The following is a 20,860-nucleotide window of genomic DNA, read 5'->3' as shown; positions in this document are numbered from 1 at the left end:
TGAAATTTCACTTACAGGGGCAAGACCACTAATATTTTTCAGGGAGAGAAAAAAAAATCAATTCTGCTTTACTATTGTTGCACAGGTTTGATAGTGTCTCTAACAATATCAGCCAAAATCTTCCAACTCCAACATTTTATTTTTAAGGACTTGTGAAACTTTGAATGATACCGTCAATCCCAGCCACCATTTTTTAACGGGTCTGGTGTTTGGGTGAAAGTACAGAGCCATCATAAACAGGCTTGCTCTTTGGTGTTGGATTCTGACAGAACTGACATTCACTCATTACGAAAAGTCTGATGGACTTCCACCGTTTCAAGGTTTCCTGGGGCTCATGAGAAATAAGGCTCCCAAATTTGCATATTTGAAAAAGCAAACCCCCCAAAAAAGGAGGGTGGTTTGAACTTTGAATGGCGACGTTGAAGGCCATCATTTGCGCACCCACCATGTGATGAAAGTCTATCATCCCAAGGCAAACCATCTCTCACATCATTCAAGCTATACTATAAAAACACGGGTGCAAGATATATATACATGAATGTGCTTCATGCTGTAATGATGCTTCTTGAGGCGTTAATGGCTGGTCACAACAGTTGGGGGAAACCCCAAAAGGCTGGCACATGATTTGCACTTATCAAGCCGATTGAGAGTCATTATTACATGTAGCTTTGCCAGGCCGATGTCTGCAGACGGCCGTCGCCTCTCCAAGGTCACTAGGAGAGTACGAGCACTTGGCCGTGACCAGCAAATGAACACCTCAATAGTACGCGCAGCCCCCTGGCATTCAAAGGCATGTGAAATCCATTGTCAATTTTAGCTGATGCTTCTTGGAGGATGGTGTTATGGTGGGCGGGGCTAATAGCTCCCCCCCCACCACAGCAACAACAATGCACCACTACAGCACTAAGCATACTCTCCCAACACTACCAAAAAACAGGCCCGAGGCACGTACAAGCTACAATATGACAACACATTATGCAATTTGCCCTGCCCTGCGAGGGTTATGAATTTTATAGCACTGGGCCAGCTTGTCAGTTGCATTTGCAAGCAGTAGGAAGGCAGTTCAGCGAGGTAGCCTGAAGGTGCCGTCAAGAGCAGATGAAGCTGCAAGACTCGTCCGGGAAACTGACAGAGAACCCTGCGAGAAAACGGAGGGTTTGCCACAGCCAATGAGAGACAATACCAGGAATGAACTCCTTACGCTTTGTGGGGCATTTTGTACTCTCTCGCCCTTGTCCGCATTCTTAATCACGGATATTGCGGTTTATCACATGCAGCATGACAAAAGGAATGTTCTTCAGAGAGACAAAAATGTAACAATGTCAACAAAATACAGGGGTGACGAGGGTGGAGAGAGTCCATTTATCTGTGAAGGATAGAAGGAGTGTTTCCGGGGTCGACTTTTTTCTCCGGACCAGAATGAGACGGTGATCTGCTAATTTAGCCAGGATGTAGCTGTTGGATTTCCAGCAGGTTGAGGAGACTGTGGCAAACCCTCTGGAATGGGAAGGGGTGGGGGAGAGGGGAAGTTGGAGGCCCAGCCAGCCCTGTTATGTCACTCTTGTAGTAGATTCAGGCACCGTGCAATCGTTAGAAGGGACAGTTACATGGTGGGGGGGGTCCAAGATACAACATGCACCAGCATGGCAAGTCAGTACTTGGAGGTCAGCCCTACCAAGCTAACGGAGGGGTGCAGGCAAGGGGGCCTGATTGGGGTAAGAGTTTCCATTCCAGGCACTGGACCTGGTGTGTTTTTTAAAAAAAAATAATCACCCATACAGTCTTACGAGTGATTTGGATTGTTTGATTTGTCAATTTGACGCAAGCGCATCATATTCATTGGTTTTTAATTTTTACGCCTTTTACAGGTCAAAGTCGAAAATTTGAGAAAACGGATGAAGTGTGAAACCTCAGTGTCAGGGAGGGTTACCACGGTATGTCCTGCCCTAACAACTGAGAAAGCACTGCATTGCCGGAGCTCTCTCACCAGCAAGAACACGAAATCGCAGCCTGATTTAGTCAGACTCCAATTCTGTCGGTTCCCACCAATTTGTACAGACCAAAGTTACGGTCAACACTGAATTCCACCCTTTCGGGGCTGTCCCCAATGATCTAGTACCTCCTCCGACGGAAACTCTTACTTTCTAGTTAACTGTTACTGAGGTTAGGCATTAAGACATTGGACAGGCAATCAGGCACTGGTGTACATTCAAATTATACGCATTCCAATGCTGCCAGGTTCGAATGTACACACATACATAACCATCTAAGGCAGTAACTTCGGTTGGTTTTTCTACATTTAGTAATTTACTTGCAAGCAAACATCGCCTCTAGTGAACAACCAAACATTTTGACCTTTGGACATCTGCCACCAAGACAAAGTACATGTACCTTACAAGAGATTGAGCCCTCACAGAAAGAGGAAGGCTGTCTTTCTACAAGCCCCTCCCCTGGACTCCTCAGGTAGAATTTTGGTGGGTGCTTATCATAAGTCCGACACCTCATAAGTCCAACTCCTCAAAAGTCCTAATTTTCAGACTTATGAGGCATCTGACTAATGAGGCGTCAGATCTAGAGGTCGAAATAAACTAATAATCGTCAGACTTTTGAGTCATCAGACTTAAGGAATTTTTTAATGTGTTTTTCGGACTTATGAGGCATCGGACCTACATGTGTGAGGCGTCGGACTTACGAGCTGATGCCATTTTGGTAATAAGACAATTTCAGTTTGAAATTTTATTTCTCATTTGCTTTACAGTCAAAATATCTCTTTTTATTCAGTGTTTCACAACTACCGTGCTGCCGTCTCTGTTGAATGTTACCTTTTCAAACCAATTTATAAGCATTAAGACAGTCAGTGGCCAGGCTCTTAATTTTGATGTTTCTGAAGTCAACACGTCAAATATAATTCTATGCACAGCTAAGGGGGAAATGCTAGGGCAGTTTCCACTGTCTTTCACGTGCACTCTGTAAGCCAGGGATAAATTTGCACTGCTCTCATTTCTAATCAAAAAGAGCCCCCTCCCTTCCTTCATACAAAGGTGACTGCAAACACACATGGAGTTCGTTTCACGCATGAGGAGGGATTTTATGACTACACACAGGGTGTTTAATGGGTCGGTGTTATAAGGGGAGACTCGTCTGGAAATGCCCCAAGGTTGCAGCCTTCAAAACGTTGAGCACACAAGCATGTGGGCACGGCGCAACATTCGGAGAGAATTACTGCCGTTTAGATGAACATTTGGAAAATTCTGATGGCTCGGCCCAAGGATAGTTTATGATTCAGCAGAAATGCCACAGAATGTTTCTCTCAAACCACATTTTTTTTTAGTACAGAGCTTGAGTTATACAACAAATTACTTGGGAATCACAGAAATGCACAAGTACGATTTTTCTAAATATGGAAAACATGTTTTGCTACTTAAAATTATAAATCCAATTTCCAGTTGCCAGTTCCAGAGGGATTTCCAGATTTCCAAAAAAGAGGAATTCCAAATGTTTCTTTCCCCTATTAGATATCATACATTTTATTCAGTGGTAAGCCGTGACATGTACCAATGCATAAATGGCTTTCCTTGACAAATTCAACATTTTCACAGATGTCCAATCTTTTTGGGTTTTCATCTGTGACAGTTCGCCACGGAAAGAACCAGTTTTGTGTTTCTTTCCTTCATCTGAGTTTAAAACTACTACGGATTTTCCTTGATCTTTACAGCATAACATTCAACAGAGATTGAATCAATTGAATTCAGGTCCATCCAACTGTGATCAATTTACTGTAGAAATCTAATCTAATGCCAAAAGTTTTTAAAAGTGGGCCTATCCAACCAACACACATTGAGTCTGAGGAGTGACGATCACTGGGTGGGGCTAATAACTACCGAGGAAGGGGTGTTGGTGCGTCAGGAGTTACGGTACGATAAATGTTATAGCCAACAAATACAATTACCTAGTCAAGCATTGGAGGATTTGTTTATACAGACTATATTTTGATATATCAAATTTTGCTTTGTTCCCATTTCTCAGACTACAACCAATTTCATAGAGCTGCTTAAGCACAAAATTTGCTTAAGCGTGAAAAAACCTTACTTGACAAATCAGGTTACCAGCCAAAACTTCACGCGATGTATACTGTTTTGGAATGGTATTTATCTGTCTTTTGGTTAGCATTTTGAGTTGGTAACCTTTTTCTTGAGCAAGGTTTTTTTGCACTTAAGCAAATTTTGTACGTAAGCAGCTCTATGAAATTGGCCCAGGTAAAGAAAGAGCTCTGCTTTATACAGCATATTTCAAAGTCATTTTTGCGAATTTTTGTTTCCAAATCAAGTTTGTAGGAACAAAGCCTCCAGAGCAGATCCTATACTCCACATATGACCCAATCTTACAAGCGCTGTACCAAGTCTTTATTGAACAATGCACTATTGGGCACACATTAAAAATGTGTTATTATTTACATGTCAAAGATAAAACATTTTTGTGGAAAACCTGAGCAATTTTCGCTGATTGTGACTGGACGAAGCCGAGAAGCACTCCAGGTAATTTCAAGTTTTTGTCGGATTGGGCCATATTATCAAAGTACTGACAAAATGCCGGTTCATTAAATCATTATGACCAAAGATGCAGGCATTCCAGTATTAGGCTCATTCCCATGCATTCGTTTCATCTCTACATATTTACTCTACGCTGTGACAGGCAAAATGCAAACCTAACAGTCTTATCCTGCAATTGAGAAAACCAATTTGCGGGCCAGAGAATTCTTTGGCAGTTCTGAGTTCCTCGTATGTGTGGATTGTCTGTTTTTGAATGGAACTGGCACTTGTGTGTCTTTGAGTTGTTCTCATTGAGTATGTCCAGTGAAACGTCGAACTGTACTGAGGGTTGAAATGCACGATTGCCTCAAGAAGTTGTTTTGGATTGCTAAGACACAGCAAGCTGGCAAATGGGCAGCAGGGGAAAAAAAGAAGAAGAAATTTTGACTTTTAATTTCACAATCACAATGACGACAGTCACAACCGACAACGTGGACACACAATGAACCAGAATGTGGGAAATCTGAAGGATGGAAGGGGGGAAGGAATGTAATCACATTTGTGAAAGAGTGTAATGCTAAAAGTGGGTGTGGCTGTGCAGCACAGCTGAATAAATTCAAATTAGCAATCATGAATTATTCATGAAATTTCCAACACAAATAGTTCCACTCCCCAACTGACAGCGGCCAGGAGGCAGTGGTGTAACTTTGAGGGCCAGGTGGGAGGGCAATGTTGGAGGCATGTGCCCCTCCGTGGATGGATGCCCGTGCCCCCTCCTCACCGGGGCTCCCTCCCACATTTAGCCCTAGTTACGCCATTGCCAGGAGGTGATTTGTGGACTAATGAGAAGAACGAACGATAGGACTTCAATATAGGACTTCACAAATGAAAAGTAAGCACATGTCAAGTATGGAAGACAGGAGACAACGTGTACCGTATTTTCTTCACATTTGATGATCTAATGATCAGTGTCCTTTTATTTTTTTCAATGTAGGGGAACTGCCTATTCACGAATTAAAAGTCTGTGTGTGTGTAGCATTTTGGAAACAAAGCCTATTTTTTCTTCAATTCAAAAAATGGAAATCAAATGAGTAGCATCATCTGTTTTTTTGGTTTTTTTCACACTTGTGAAACTTGATGAAGTTAACCCCTTCACGCCGGGATTCTTTTGACCGTGACTGCTGGACTGCGGTATGCCCAGTGTGCAAAGCTCTGTCCAGCAGCAGGCCCCATTGAACCAGCAGCTGCATGGTGGATAGACTGTATGTGTGGTATGCACTAATCCTCACACACAGCCACGGCTGTGGACGCCTCCCGGTATGAAGGGGTTAATTAAGCAGTTTTTCTTTTGTTTGTACAGAGGTTTTTTAATCATTCTTAGATGGTTCCATCTTGCTTTCTTTATTTCAAACAAAACCATTAAAACCAAGATCTAGCGAAAAATAGAATGCATGCAAAACCATGCAGAAAAAAATAACAAAATCCAACTCATGCAGATTCCAAGTTGCCAAATGCAAACAAATCCCATTGAACAAAAATGCAAAATCCAGGAATGCTGAGTTATTTCAACACAACAAATCCTGACCAGGCACATAACTGATAGGTGGTCTGCCATCACAAGAAATGCCAAATCTAAACTGGGATACAAAAAGTAGGCCCCTTGATTCCGAAACAGCGGGCTTTTGGACACATGGGGATTGCAGACCACCTACTGGCGGTGAACGTCACTGCATAGACAGGCTGGCAGAGTTAGGAGATAACCCTTCGAGGACCATGAGACCCACGTCAGGTCATACTTGGAGGAGCTACGATTGAAGGTTTGTATTCACGGCACGACGTGAGCAGGGACACGCTTGAGTTTTTTTTATCCGGGTGAGCGAGTTGAGGTTTAGCGTCAGAATAAAAGACGTGATTAAGACACAGCTAAAACTGAAGCTAGGAGATGTCTGTGGGGGAAGATTCCAAAGACAGTGAGGATCAGCTATGTACTGCTAGAATAAGGGCTGGGCTGTGCGGATCTAGAACCACATTTTTTGGGGGGAGGTCGAAATTGTTTCTTGGGGGCCAAACTGTTGGAAAATTTTTTACGTAAACTTTTAAGGCCTTTCTGAGGAATTGAGGCAACATCTTGGTGCTTACACATGATTTGGAAGGAAGGGAAATGAAATAGACCAAAAAATTGCCCCGCCACCCCCCCCTGGATCCGCCCTTGGGTGGCTGTAGACAAGAGGGGGCGATATGCTACTTGACCCACGTAGCCCAAGACAGTGATTCTAGGCATGAAAATTTAGATGCAGCCCTGACATGTCTGCAGCGGTGCAAGTTATTTGGAAAAAAAAACTGCTACTTTGAAATACCGGAATTCGTTTCCGAAAATGTAATAAAGCTTCAGGAATCAGGTGAAATTACAGGAGATGTTCCACAGAAAAAGGTTCGAATTATGTGTTAAAAAGGTGGGAGAGTGTCCGATAGGATACACCTCCAGGAACTCTGTCGTCAGCCTGGTTATGGAGTGATGAAGTGCATTCGGGGATGTGCATGCGTCAGTTTTTATCAAACATGCAAACGTGCAGGTTATGGTTTTGGAGGGTTAAGGTTATGTGATGCAGGGGCAGGGGGGGTCTGCTTTCAACCAATCAGGTGAACCATAATTATTACAAGCTCAGTCCTGTAGCCAGCTAATTTAAGTACTGCAATGACTGGACTGACCAAATGAAAAACACCTTTTCTTTAAAAGTGGTTTGAAATCTTTTAACAACTCGGCCAACTTTTGGACACAAAAGCAAGCAGCGTGCGTTAGTGGGATTCGTTTTGGTTAGATTTTCCTGGGGGGAGGGGAAGCATCCCTCAGACTTCTTCATGGAGCCAAAAAAAAAACAATCTGAAAGATGTCTTCGAGGCTGGATTTAGTGAACCTCACTTGATTGATTACAAGCATCTCTCCTGCATCACGACTGAGCTGGACTGGGGGAATGTCTGATAGCCAAGAAGGGCTGGGGAGGGGGGAAGCTGGGTGGGGCAAGATGGTTCTCCATACTTACCACAATTGACTGATTCCCCGTTCTGAGAGATGGTCACCTCCATGTCCCTGTGACCTATCCCATCAAACATTGCCTCGTCTGCATAGCACAACCACGGATTTAACTTGATATTCACGTCGCCCGACTCAATCCTTTGCAAACTGACAAGACTGAGCGACTGCACAGTGGACGATGCGACGTACAGGGCGTGGTTGCTATCAACAACAACGCATTCATGCGGCCATGAAAACAAACACACAGGAGGGTTAGTATTCTACATCGTTCAACATGCAATTTACTCTCAATACAAACTCCACTTGGGACCTTCTGCTGTCGAGCCACTGCTGCAAGATCCTGGTAACATCTCATACTGAGCTGTGAAAACTTTCAAATTTGTGTCTACCTGCTCACAGGATAAGCACAGAAGTGCCACAGTTATATGGAATGGGAAAGGTGCAGAGAAAGTTTCTCAAACAATTCATACTGTGACAAAAAGTCATTTTGAACTGAATCTCTCTTTCGTGTGAACCGTTCCAAACTTCAGCTCAGATTGAAATGGTCACCAGATGCTGCAGGAATCTGAACTCTCCGATCCCACAGAGGTCCCAGTGGATGGATGCCATGCCAGAACCCATGCCAGAGAGGGGTGGGTGGGGAGAGAAGTACTTACTGCACTCTTGCTGCTCCTTATTTTGATAAAACTCCACCGTTTGCCGACCGGGCTGTTTCATAATACTGTCCCACATGCCCTCAGCGGCATAGCACAACTTGGGGTTCTCGTAAAAGAGAATGTTCCCCTTGTTGATGCGCTGGAGCGACGTCAGCCCCAGCGACTCAAGCGAGTCGCTATTAATGAACAGCGAGTACTGCTTTGGTCCATCGATGCTGGAAAAGTGTGGAGGTGGTGGGTTGGGTACAAAATGATCAGACATATTGCTGTAATGAACGAGGGTAACACTTGCTTTTCATTTCAAATTCATGGCTTCACTGGGTCTCTCAACTCACTCATCACATTTCCTTCCTCCAATGTCCACTTCTGACATCCCTTTATAAAGGGTCCAGGCAATGCAATTTGTTTCCTTAAGTTCTTGAAGAATGCACCTTGGAGTTTCAATTTTCCTCAATTTTTTTTTCAATGTTTGTTTGCTATAAAGGGTTCTTTTGATGCCTTTGCGGTTTTTCCTGCTAATGTGAATTTTTCAATATTCTTGAGCAAACCTCCATGTTACATTGATTTGTGTACACAACAAAATGCTGGAAATGATATGTTGCCATTTGAAATTTCCACTTCTCTTTGTGATACACTGCTTCTTGAGTGTCTGTATATCCAGCATGATATGTAGCCAAGGGGACCCCCCATGTGATGCATAAGCTTTAGGCTATTGTGCCTACTGCACCTCCCCCCCCCCGGATGTCTGAAAGGAATTCCAAAGATGACGTCAACACAAAAGACGACACAATAGAGGGAGGTCCCCATTGTCACATATCCCGCGCCAAATGAGTCTTTGAATCAATGGCAAATTAGCCAACGAGTATCCCCTTTGTCACAAATTCTTTTGGTGAGCGAATTTTGGGTTCGCAATTTGAACAGACAAACTGAGCGGTGTCTTCCCTGATTGACAACACAGCAATGGTGCCCGGCATTTTCCAAAAAAGCACAGAGAACTTGAAATGTTTAAAACGGTGCACTTTTCAATACAATCAACCACAAAAGGATGTCAATCGTTTTCAGACATTGAAGAAGAGTATAAAAGTTGTATAAAAAGTTTTAAAAACCCTTCAACACTGTATAAAAGTTGGCTTTTTCCAAACTCGTGAGGATCATACGCCCAACTCAACCTCAGCATTAACCTGTGTGAGCCAGTTACGGCCTGGTATGCCTTATATATCATATGACCTATACCTATATTACCTGTTTCTGTTTTATCCAATCTGTGTGCTCTGTCTAGAAATCGCTATGGAATTTTTGGGGTCCCCACAAAAAGGGTGAAATGACGACAAAACAATCACATGTGCGCTTTCCTAGCTCTTTCACCTCTGCAACCCTAGGTTCAAATCCCACCTAGGTCGCCATGTGGGTCCTCAGTTCCTTATTTGATTTTCTGGGTTTCCCTGGAATCTCTTTCAACTGAACATCTCTTCATCATAGTCTTCAATGTCACTTACAATCGTCCTGTAATTGGCACTTGGTGCTGGACTAAACAGAAGTAAGAATAAATAAAACTGCTCTGGCAATGGAATCAATATGGAATGTTTTTTCAAAGTTTGGGAAATTTTTTTGAACATAATCTGTTCACTTTCTCGATATCAGCACCTCAACAGAGTCTTTACCAGATCGCAAAATCTCATCACAAGATCATCCCGTCGTGAGTCAAATTATGGGCTATCCAAGTGAGATACATTCTTTCCCTGTTGCTAGACACGGGACTCATTATATAATGAAGCATGGCTTCCATTTACTGGTCGAGACACACAGACAGGACAGTGACAGAGTGTGACACCATGTTACAAAAAGTGACATACACAAATCTGGAAAATTTTTGTATAATATGCCTTTTTAGTTGGTTTGAATATTTCTTGAGGCCAAACAGACACTCTAGTTTGATGAGTTTCATTTATAATTTTAGTCAAAAGCAGATCACTTTCTCGCAAGACAAACATCCTTGAATGCCTATTATGCTGGCTTGTTTGTTTGCACCGTACTTGGACCACTCGACGCAGACAGTCGGCAAAGTTGAACAGGATCCAGCCTTACCAACACTCTGCATCCGTTTGCATCAAGTCGCTCTCAAGAGCAGCCACATGATCGCACGTCATCGATGCTGTCTAGGTCTGTTGGCATGGAAACTGAGCTTGACCTGTGACTCGACGCTGTGAGGGACAGCCAATCAGTGCTTTCTGTTTGCCCCCCTCCCCCACACACTGCGAGTGTCCTTACCCATACAACTTGCGGCCGTAGATCTTCTTCAGGTTGCGCAGGAAGGTGAGGTTGGTGAAGTGGACGTGGTGCCCCTGAATGGACACAAATCCCTTAACCTCCTGGACAGTACTCAGGCGCTCCAGCAACTCCATAGAAATGCCTTGCTTCCCCGAAAATGGATCCCTGCCGAAAAAAGGCACACGCAATGTCATTTTGTGAGGAAATGTAAAATACAAAAAAAACACTCCCTACTGGTTGCTGGCTCCGGTAATCTACAACACAAATCGATGCCACGGAGTTGCCTGAAATTTTTTTTTTCTGCATGTGAGTGATGAATGAATTCCTGGAAATTTCAGCTCCTCTGGGTGCCTTTGTCAAAAGTTGTTCCATTTTTCTCCATTCAAGAAAACTGTGTTGAGAAAGATTCTGCCAGGATCGCAACATAAGGCTGTGTGGCTTTCCTCTGTAAAGGTTAGGCAATGCTGTTTTGGAACAGGAATGCCTAAATCCTGAAGTATGGACGTCGCCGGGAAGGGAAATTGCTTTTTGGGGGGGTAGGAGGGGTACAAAGCACTCAACAGCAGCAAACTGACATACCATCAATGATGAAAAGAGTGTTATAGACTGTATTCATGTGTTCACCATCTTGAATTGAAAGTGAGGTAAAACTTTCCACTTTGTGAACCCGCGAGTAAAAAATAACGGTGGTAAAAAAAGTCAACAAAAAGTCGTCAAATTTTGTTGATGCAATAATATCTGTTTTAAGCCACATTTGGAAGAAAAAATGAAAGTGAGGCTTGGAACCCAAAAGAGTCTGGCACCATCCCATCTAACAGATGACACAGAACATGACAGATTTAGGGAACAAGATGAAAAATGGCTTCCCTATGAATAAGGTCTATTCTGGGGTATTTTTACAGTGACACATTTCCTCCCCTTTCCTCCTTCCTTGTTCGTTTCTTTCCTTTTTGGTTTTCATTTTGCCCTCCCCCCATTTTTTTCCAGAAAAGGATGTACACCCACCACCCTCACCCGCACTGCCTGTGTCTTACGCATTTCCACTATTACGTCATCTTGTCGACGAGCAATGTTCTGAACATGCTCACAAAACTTTGATGTAGAATTTGACGAGTTTCAAAGTCAATCACAAGTCCCTTCACAAGGCCAGTCGTAAGTCATAGGGTAAACAATGACAAAAGAATGATTCTGTCACGGCTCATTTTGAACAGCTTGTGAATTGGCTCAAGACTGAATGACTTGTAATGGACTTGTGATGGACTTACAGGGACTTGTGACGGACTTACAGGGACTGGCAAGGACTTGTGACAGACTTACAGGGACTTGTGACGGACTTACAGGGACTGGCAAGGACTTGTGACAGACTTACAGGGACTTGTGACGAACTTACAGGGACTTGCAGGGACTTGTGACGGACTCCAACACAACACTAACACTAATTGCTCTTTTAGGGAAGGGAATTCCAAAATACCACTGCTGATGCACAGCGAGTGTCAGCAAAGTGCGCGCCCCATCAAACAGGGAAACAGAAACTGCAGATGCTAGAATTACCCTTCAAACGAGGATGTGCCGATGAAGACGTTCTTTTTGATGATGGTGCAGTTGGACAACGACCCGTTGATGAAGTCTTCTCCGTAGAGGGCGCCTTCAACACCGTCACACACTGTGCAGAGTAGAAATTTGGACAAAAATTCTGATGAAACGCATCTGTTCCACCGCCAACACCAGAGTTTCCCAGTAAAATTTTGAGTAGGCAGCTCAACTTGCAGACATGCTGCCTGTTTCATTCTGCTATCTGAAACTCACACCACTTTCCAAAGATGGCATCTCTTGTTTCCAATTTTACATGCCCTCACACACACAGACACACATACGATTTCCTGCATTCAGTGATTCCAATCTTACCGTTCGGCCTAATTCCCAAACCAACAGCCCGTGTCAGAAGATAAATCTGTAATTCTCAGACGCCCACCCCCCCCAAAAAAAATTCCAGACACAGAGATAAATGAATGATAAATTAGCACTCTTGAAATCCCTAAACTACAGGCACCTTTCAAGAGCCAGTGACTGCATGATTCACTGACGTACCTTTGGGGCAGGGGCCATCACATTCCACGCATTTATTTTCTCCCGGTACTGTGCTTTCAACGGTTCCCGTGGGACACTCGTTGATACAGTTGTCGCCCTCCTCCAAGACATTATCTGCACAATGTTAAGAAGATGAACAATGGACCAAACTGTGAGGAATTTGAAATAGGAATTGTCGGATGACATCCAGTTTCTTTTTTTTTTATTATTGGAGGTTTGTTTGGCTAACTCCTTAACCAAAGTTCTCTTAAGGTGAATTTTTCTTGACTAGTTTGGTTTTGGGGGGTTTTAAATTCAGCGCTACACAAAACAAGCAATTCTCCATTTTTAGGACAAAAAATGAACAATTCAAAATGTGTACAAAGCACTCAACCTCACACAAAGTAAAAAAGATTCTGAAGGGCCAAGAAATTGCCAGATCAGGGAGCTGATCTAGAGACAACCTCCTTACCGGGGCATTTGGTGAGACACCTGGGCCCGTAGGCATATCTGAAGTCCGGGTTGGGCTCGTTCTGGAACGTATCCGGGTTGTATATGGTGCGAGGCGGACATGCCTCAACGCACTGGTCGTCCATGGTGAACTTGAGACAGGCCTGAAAGTTGAGAAAAGAGAATGTGCTCCTATTATACCTGGCTTTGTCAAAACTGAAATGCTCAAAGTTGCATGAGCACAGTCCGGGCAGGTTTTGAATGGGCAACAATTAGGACACTTTTTTCTAACCTTTGGCTGCTTTTAGAGACCCCCAAGCCTACAGTCTAAGGTCACGTAATTTGAAGTCTAGTTTTCCATATCAACATAAAGAGATGCAGACAGTATCACCGAACAGTCCCTGATGTTATGCAATCACACAGAAACTGTCCACCGCGTCTGACACAAGCATGGACTCAGATATGAGCAAAAGATAGATGGCAAAGACTCATGGCAAAGATAGATCTTTATTTTGACTGCCAACTGACTACAATGAGTCTACAATGAGTCTTCAGAGAGGGCCACATTTCTTTTCTTTACGACTCAGAAAGTGGAACACAAGTTGTCAACAGAGTGACCATAAATGAAATGCATCACACTGAAGTATCAGTTTTGCTGCAGTGACAACACAGGAATATTTCAGCGCACAATTTTTGACCTTTTTTTATCATCGAATGACGTCATACACAATCTCTTCCATGACAGTAGGCATCTTGGTATCTAACCTGCTAACAGCACTCGATACAACCATGTGGAGACCCGAGGGCCATTCCATGCAAAAGTGAAATCTCGGTCCCGCCATTAACAACCTCATTATTAATTGAAATTTATAAACAAAAACATAGTTTTACCCCCAAACAAGTGGATTAATACGTAACTGTCCTACTTATCACTTCAAATTAAAAAAATAAAACCTCTTTTGGTTTAAGATTTACCTAGCCTACATGTATGATAATGACATTGGAAACAGCATAACCAAATGTCCACTAGGGAACCAACCTAAATGTAGGCTTACATTTAGCTTTCTTATGCTTACCAGGCATTCTCTGTTACTTGGTCCAGTGCAGCCAGCCGCACAGCTACGGTGGCAGCAGTCGGCCTGCGTCGGTCCCCGGCAACGGTAGTCACATGTCCCGCTGCAGTTTTTACGAGTCACTAACAAGGAAAAAAGGAAAGACAAAGGGTGATAAAGACCTTTTGTGTACACAAGTGCGATCCACCGGTAATCTATAACGCCACACTGGGATTTAGCTATGGGCATGAACAACCATGTGCGGTCCGCACATTACCTGCACAGAAGAGACGATTAAGGATGCAGCAAATACTTTCGAGCACACACGTAATACACAGTTGTATGCCGTCGGTAGTGCATATCATACAACGCACTTGTGAGGCTCAGGATCCAAGTTGCTCAAGGAGCACGGCTAACTTTCAAACGATGGTTCAGCTGAGACGCTGTAAAGTCTCACTGAGTCGAATCTCAGGGGAACAGATCAAGGCATTCAAACTTCAATTTCGGCAAAGTTTCCCATTTTTTCTTCAATCAAGTCCAATCTACATTCATCTGGTACATATGCCAGCACATCAAAGGCATTTCCTAAATAAATCTCTCAATCGGTTGGACCGTCAGAAATATTTGCTTTCTGTATTAAAACCTAATCCTGTAGTTTAGCCCAAACATAATTTTTACGATTCACATCATTCTGACCTGATGCTGTCTGCTCTATTAATAAACATAATAATAAATCAGACAATTTATGTGGCAAATCTTCGTTCAATGATCGGTTTGCCCCAAGGCACTCAAAATATTTTCAGATGTACATGTAATCCATGTTTCAAGTTTGTATGAAGACCAACCACATTATCTAGTGCCAACCGCTCATTTATTTTTGACAGATTCTCTGGACACTTTGTGAATCCGGAGGGGCTTGGAGTTTAATTCAGCAGCTGGCTATTCACGAAGTTCCATATTTAGGTCTTTTTTTTCCCCAGTATCTCCGGCACCTCTTCGGTTCGTATAAGATCCTTTTTTTTTACTTACACACTTGGCACATATCGGGACCACTTCCCCAACATCCTCCAGGACAGTTTGGAGCGCAAGGAGGATCTGTAAAGGTAGAAGTGAGAAGAGATAAAAGTTGGAAGAATTCATCATCTCAGAGGGGCAGTTACTGATCGTGGTGGTGCCGCTTATCCTATGGTGGTCACTCTGGTATTCGACATCACACAGTAACTGCAGCAGAGTCCGATTAAATGTGACCCGCTCTTTGGACAGGAGTCACCGGTCACCGTTGTGCCGATTTGAAAATGTTGGTTGCTACTGCTTAAATACTTTGCAGGATCCTTTCATGGGCTTTTAACTCGAAAGTGACTTTGGCGACGCGTGACTCATTTTTGCCGAGCGAGTCACAAATGACATCAATGTACTGCATGACCACAAGATTTCCCCCCCCAAGATTGGCCACCAGTAGGCAAACCCTACATCTTTAGACAGTGCACTTATTGGAATTCACTCCACACAATGTTACGGGTGGAAACAGTGGCATGGCTAGAAAAAAAAAAAATTTCTACAAATGAATGTCCAACTATTTTCGCCTGGAAAAGAAATTTCAACTGGTAAGAAAGATGCCAACGCCGTTTCTGAAATGTTGGCCTTCCAATTCCCCCCAAAAAATCCCTGCACCCCCTCTTCTCCCCACTAGATGTACGGGGGGAGGTTTGAATATGGCCTCACCTTCAGGGCACGATGTGGCATGATCCGAGTACCACGGATCTAGATCTGGACGCAGGTCATGCCAGTCAATGGTTTTGACATAGCAGAGGTCACGGTTGTCCACAAACTTGACCTTGCCTTTAATGATTTCTGGGAGACAAGAGGTGAAGGAGACAAGAGGTGAACGTGGCTATTAGACTGAACAGCATGAGGCTACCTGCGTACAGTCGATCTAAGCTCTGCTCGTTGGCTGGGAAGAAATGAACGCTGGACGTTCTTTGCTTTCTGTGAATGCATTCTGTTGGACTGAGCAAGATTTAAACTTCACCACTTCTGAGAGTCTCATTTCAAATCACATGGTAAAGAAACACTTGGTGCTGTACCTGCCTGTCATCTGACTTGAATCGGCCCTGATGTCTGCCCTTGTAAGCAGTAGGTTGTGGGTTCTAGTCCCACCTGAGGGGTTTATTGACAAGCCTAGATGCACCTAAGTATGCCGAGTAGGATGCAGGATAAACACTCAAAATAATGCATAAAAAAAATGCAAGCCAACAAAACCCACTGCAAATGAATCCTAAGAAAACAGGCCAGTAGATACACCTCAAACAGCCTGGGCAGACCAACTTAAATTTTCAATTGTTATGCTGTCGAAGCCGGTGCTACATTATTAGAGCACTTTATGGTCCACTGAATTCTAAACAGGGTTTGTGAATTTCCTTCCCCCCAATTTTTTGAAATGGTGGCATTTATCATTGTTTCCTATGGCAGGTTATTACAAGCCAAGTTCATACTTGGTGCAAAAGCGAACACAAGCAGTTTTGCAGCATGACATCAAACATTCCCGCAATAAAATCAACCAAAGTTGAACTCACTTCAGCTCCAGCTAAATTCATAGCAAACATTTCGTGACTGCAATTTCAAGGCAAGAACCTGCCTCTCACTGGTCTGCGACTCATGCAGCCCGGAGACAGCACCCTCCTTGGCTTGCGCACTCACCGTGTAGCTTGGGGAAGTGCAGCTCCCGCAGCCCCACCTCGGGCAGCCGGTTGTGGTAAGTGGTGGCCACATACAGCGCCAGGTCACCCTCGTACAGCGTGGAGCCCCGGATGATGCGCAGGTTGGGGAAGGAGAGGACCGCCGGGTAGTACAGCAGGATCAGTACGTAGCCCGTCACCTCCTTGATGTCCTTCAGGAAGGACATGTTGAAGTGTGACTGCCGGATGAACTTCACCTCCAGGTTGCCATCCACGAAGGTGCAACCTGCCAATACCGAGAGAGAGAGAGAGAGACAGAAAGGGGGGGGGGAACTCTAATGAATTGTGTTGGCCATTCTTCTGCGGTCTTTCACTGATTCAGTGTTAACCAGGTGCCTGATGTGTTTCCCCCTCCCCCCGGTGTATCTAGTTCCCTCCTCCTGTTTATTTATAAAACACTCATCATTCTTGGCCCTTTTCCTGATCCTTTTCTGATACCTCAAACAGGAGCACGGGCTTCCAGAGGGGAAGGAAAGGGCATGGGACAAGCTTACCCCCGCCCCTTAACCCAGAACAAAATGAAAAACAAAAAAAAAAGGAAAAGAGACAACAAAGAATGAGGGGAAATGAAAAAAAGGGACAAAAATCCCCAACTGGCTTGAAAATAGGAACATGTAGGAGCAGACCACCTTCCACCATTAATCCTTTATCACACTGCTGCTGAGTGCTTTGTCACCCCCCCCCAAAGAAATCCTGGCAACGCCCCATGTAAGGGCAATATTTACCCCCAGTGTTTTGTAACAAGTGCCCTACCTCAAATTTTATTGTAACGAGTGCCTTCCCCTATGATTGGCTTTTCCCGTAAAAGTACCATTTCAATAAGTCCATGCAGTGCCATTTACACTGAATGTCGGGGTGTCAAAATATTGATTTTTAGGGAGGGTGGGTTACCCATGAAAAATGCTGTCTACCTTTCAGCAAGAATGGAATCTTTTTAATACTCTTCCAAAAGCCCTTTCTCCCATATTTTCCCCCCCAAAATGACATGTTACAAGTGAGGTTGTCACAAGCAAGAAATTCCTGAGCCTTTCATGGACACTTCACTGTGCTCAGTCTAACTGATGTGGATGGAGACAAGAGAAGCACAAACTTTACAAGAAAGATTTCTTTTTTTCTGCTGCTGCAAAAAAAAAGAGAAACAACAAAACACTGGATACCTTGTTCAACTTCAAAGCAAGGTTCAGAATCAGGCATTTTGAAGATGACAAAGTGCACACCGCCTGTTTAACTGACATTGTTCAAGAGTCGGCCATTTTGAATCAACTTAGCAATGCAATCCCTATAAAAAATATCTTCAACCAACTCAGCTCATTTGGAAACGGAGATGATTCAATGGGGAGGGGGGGAATATACATGAAGAATGCCATCGTGGCAATTTGATGGGTAATTCCAAATTATGGAAAGTGGAAACTGGAGCCCAATCCAAAATGGCTCTCCTGTGAATAACACCTAGGAGCATACCTTCAAACCGCTCCTTCAGTGACTGGTAGTGGTAGTCATCATTTTCAATGTCCACTGAGCTGGACACACCATTGCCGTTTCCAACGCAAACTGCAGAGAGGGGAAAATGAAAAACGGGGAAATATGAATTAAAAATTCCCACGAAGACACGAGCCCTGCAACGTCCTGGATCCGATAGTGCTTTCAAAGTCAAGGAATAAAGTTACATAAAAACTCACTGATGGAAAACGTGAAAGAAAACGGCTGAAGTTTAGGCATGGTCACTCCGCCACCTAAGACCCCAGTGAGAAAGTTAATAACAACTTCAAACATCTGAGGACCTTCATTATAGAGTACTGAAGTGAATACATCATGCGCACAATTAGTGTGTAAAAGGCATAAGCGCGAGAACCAGCGCGTGAACCAACACGCGCGTGTACTCCATTCGTTTGCACTGCACTTTCTGGTTCACAGTGACATCACACTTCGGTACTCTATTTGACAAGGGCCAAGAAGCGCCATCCAAATCAGGCATTCTTGTCTGACGTTAAATTTTCAGACACTCTGACAATGGTCTTTTTTTAATTCTGGGCTACAGTGTGGTGGATACTTTTATAGGTGAAGACATTGGAGTTAACATCAAACAGTTGGAGATGGAAATTTAAGCACCACATGTATCGCAATACCTTCAAGGACCCAACAATATTTTTAGTGGCTGAAAAAAATCTGTGATCTTTGACAAAATATCCCGTCGACGTAACTTTCAAGTCTTTAAGTAAATGAACTAAGTTCTGTCAGCATTAATTTTTCAATCATTCCATAGCGGCATAAACTTCATATCAGTTGCACATACTGTTTCTCTGCTTATTGACAAAAAAGAACAACGAAACCGAAGCACAGTGTTGCAAATACATGTACATGTACAATGTCACTACTTCCATATTTAGTCATCAAGTACATGTAACTTTAGCATGTACATGAATCATCTCTGGAACAGCTGCGGACAATATCCATGTAGAACGATTTCCAAACATCATTTCTTAGGTTGGAGTTTCAGGCTGTTCTTGTCATTCAACACTGCCATTACCGCAGGTGCTTAAAGTAAATCATCTTGAAAGCTTCAACCCGATTACAGATATACATGTACGTGTACCCCATCCAGAAGAATGTACCGGTATTACTGGGAGCCGGCCCGTGCTGTGGTAGATTTCTAGAGAATAACAGTTGCACAAACCATCAGAACCGTGTCCCCCTGGAGATGACACATCGTCGCATGACTCGGGGCCTTGAGAAAACAATGGAAGTGCATGTACGTGTACATTCTCAAGCACAACGGCCAACATGCGTTAACTCTCTGCAATGTACCAGCACACCTGCATGCTTGCCTCCTACCAGCACACCACGTGACGCGCCCCTCCCCCCCACAAGCGGACGGCTCAATCATCAACTTGGGATGCCCGCGTGCACGAAGGAGATGTTGTCCAAGAAGTTCAACCACGTCAGGTGAACGACCTTCGTGTAGGCCGGGAGATGCACTACGCCAAGCATGCACCCGTGACTGCACGCTGGGGCAGTTGCCAAATCAATTAGTCACGTCGTTTCTCAAAATCTATGACTTAGCCTGTATTTTACAGGATGACATCACTGCTTCAGTGACTAGAGAAGCTTCTACCATTGTCACTGAGACCATGGCAGCCAGCATTGTCATTAAGACAGTGCACGTTCAAAATAAGAAGAATGAGTGACGCTGGAACATTTTGAGGCTGTAGGCTGTAACCAAATTAAAAATAAGTCTTCTCACTGTCCAACATTTTTGTTCAGTCGTTGCACCAAACCCGCTCCGTTTGCCTGTCTCTTTCCTAATTAAAACAGCAGAGGGTGACCTTGTGGATGCACTGAAGTTAAAACAAAGTGAAGCTACAACCTTGTCACAGACAGGAAGTAATAAAGGACACTACATGTATTTATTGGGAAAACACTGTTCGAGTCCTGTCTCTTTTAAACAAACCCATCTGGTTTCAGTGGAGCGGTGCTCCAAGGACTTTGGCAATAGGCTCTTCCGTGTGGGTTTGATTATCATTGAAATTACAAATTGGACATCAAGCCAGGATGAGCAAGGAGACGGTTGCTCACGTAGCTGTTTGATCAGTGTACCGCCGCACAGCGAATGGCATGCGTTCCCGCGAGTATAAACCTTTTTCATATCCCTATGTGCAACCAAAGTTTACAGAAATATCACACTTGACTGGAGCCACGTTGTGCTTCAACATGTGCATTTTCTCCAGTACTTTGACAGAAAGTCACATTTTCATTTAATGTATAGAGGTGATATTGAAGTTGTGATAGCTGGATGTGGTTTTTGAACAATACGCAAATTATTGTTTTGCTTTTGTCCTGAAGACCAGGGCATAGTTTACCAGCCATTGGAAAATGTAGAAAGAGAGAGATTAACTGGACTGATTGCGCCCACTTAGTCACATGACCTACACAGGGGTGTGAACGACCACTTAAAATTACAGCTTAAAACAGCTAGCAAAAAGCTGAAATGTAAAAGTTCCCACACCTTTGTAGAGACCAGGTGTACAAAAAAGCTGGAATTCAGGGTCAACATCTTAACAAAAAATAGCTG

General features: G+C 43.6%; 1 protein-coding gene across 6 annotated transcripts in view; it reads right to left on the bottom strand.

Moving 5' to 3' along the window:
• Nucleotides 1-20,860, bottom strand: part of LOC110986431 (epidermal growth factor receptor-like) — a 118,075-nt gene that overhangs the window by 26,516 nt on the left and 70,699 nt on the right. For 3 of the 6 annotated variants that reach the window (XM_087135099.1, XM_087135098.1, XM_022248283.2), the window contains exons 2-11: nucleotides 18,253-18,342; nucleotides 16,754-17,017; nucleotides 15,779-15,907; nucleotides 15,086-15,151; nucleotides 14,081-14,199; nucleotides 13,027-13,168; nucleotides 12,576-12,689; nucleotides 12,039-12,150; nucleotides 10,488-10,652; nucleotides 8,220-8,485 (exon numbers count right to left, since the gene is read on the bottom strand). In XM_087135099.1, coding sequence (XP_086991225.1) covers nucleotides 8,220-8,485; nucleotides 10,488-10,652; nucleotides 12,039-12,150; nucleotides 12,576-12,689; nucleotides 13,027-13,168; nucleotides 14,081-14,199; nucleotides 15,086-15,151; nucleotides 15,779-15,907; nucleotides 16,754-17,017; nucleotides 18,253-18,342 — 1,467 coding nt within the window. Of the gene's footprint in view, nucleotides 1-7,570; nucleotides 7,765-8,219; nucleotides 8,486-10,487; nucleotides 10,653-12,038; nucleotides 12,151-12,575; nucleotides 12,690-13,026; nucleotides 13,169-14,080; nucleotides 14,200-15,085; nucleotides 15,152-15,778; nucleotides 15,908-16,753; nucleotides 17,018-18,252; nucleotides 18,343-20,860 lie in introns of all 6 variants that reach the window. The other 3 variants (XM_087135100.1, XM_022248301.2, XM_087135101.1) reach the window with 2 other exon arrangements.

Source organism: Acanthaster planci, linkage group LG03 (genome assembly GCF_054643075.1).
Source record: "Acanthaster planci isolate LZ-2023a linkage group LG03, COTS_SCS, whole genome shotgun sequence".
Classification (NCBI taxonomy): Eukaryota; Metazoa; Echinodermata; class Asteroidea; order Valvatida; family Acanthasteridae; genus Acanthaster; species Acanthaster planci.
Note: the sequence above shows the minus strand (reverse complement) of the source record. Positions and strands in the feature narration are given on the sequence as shown.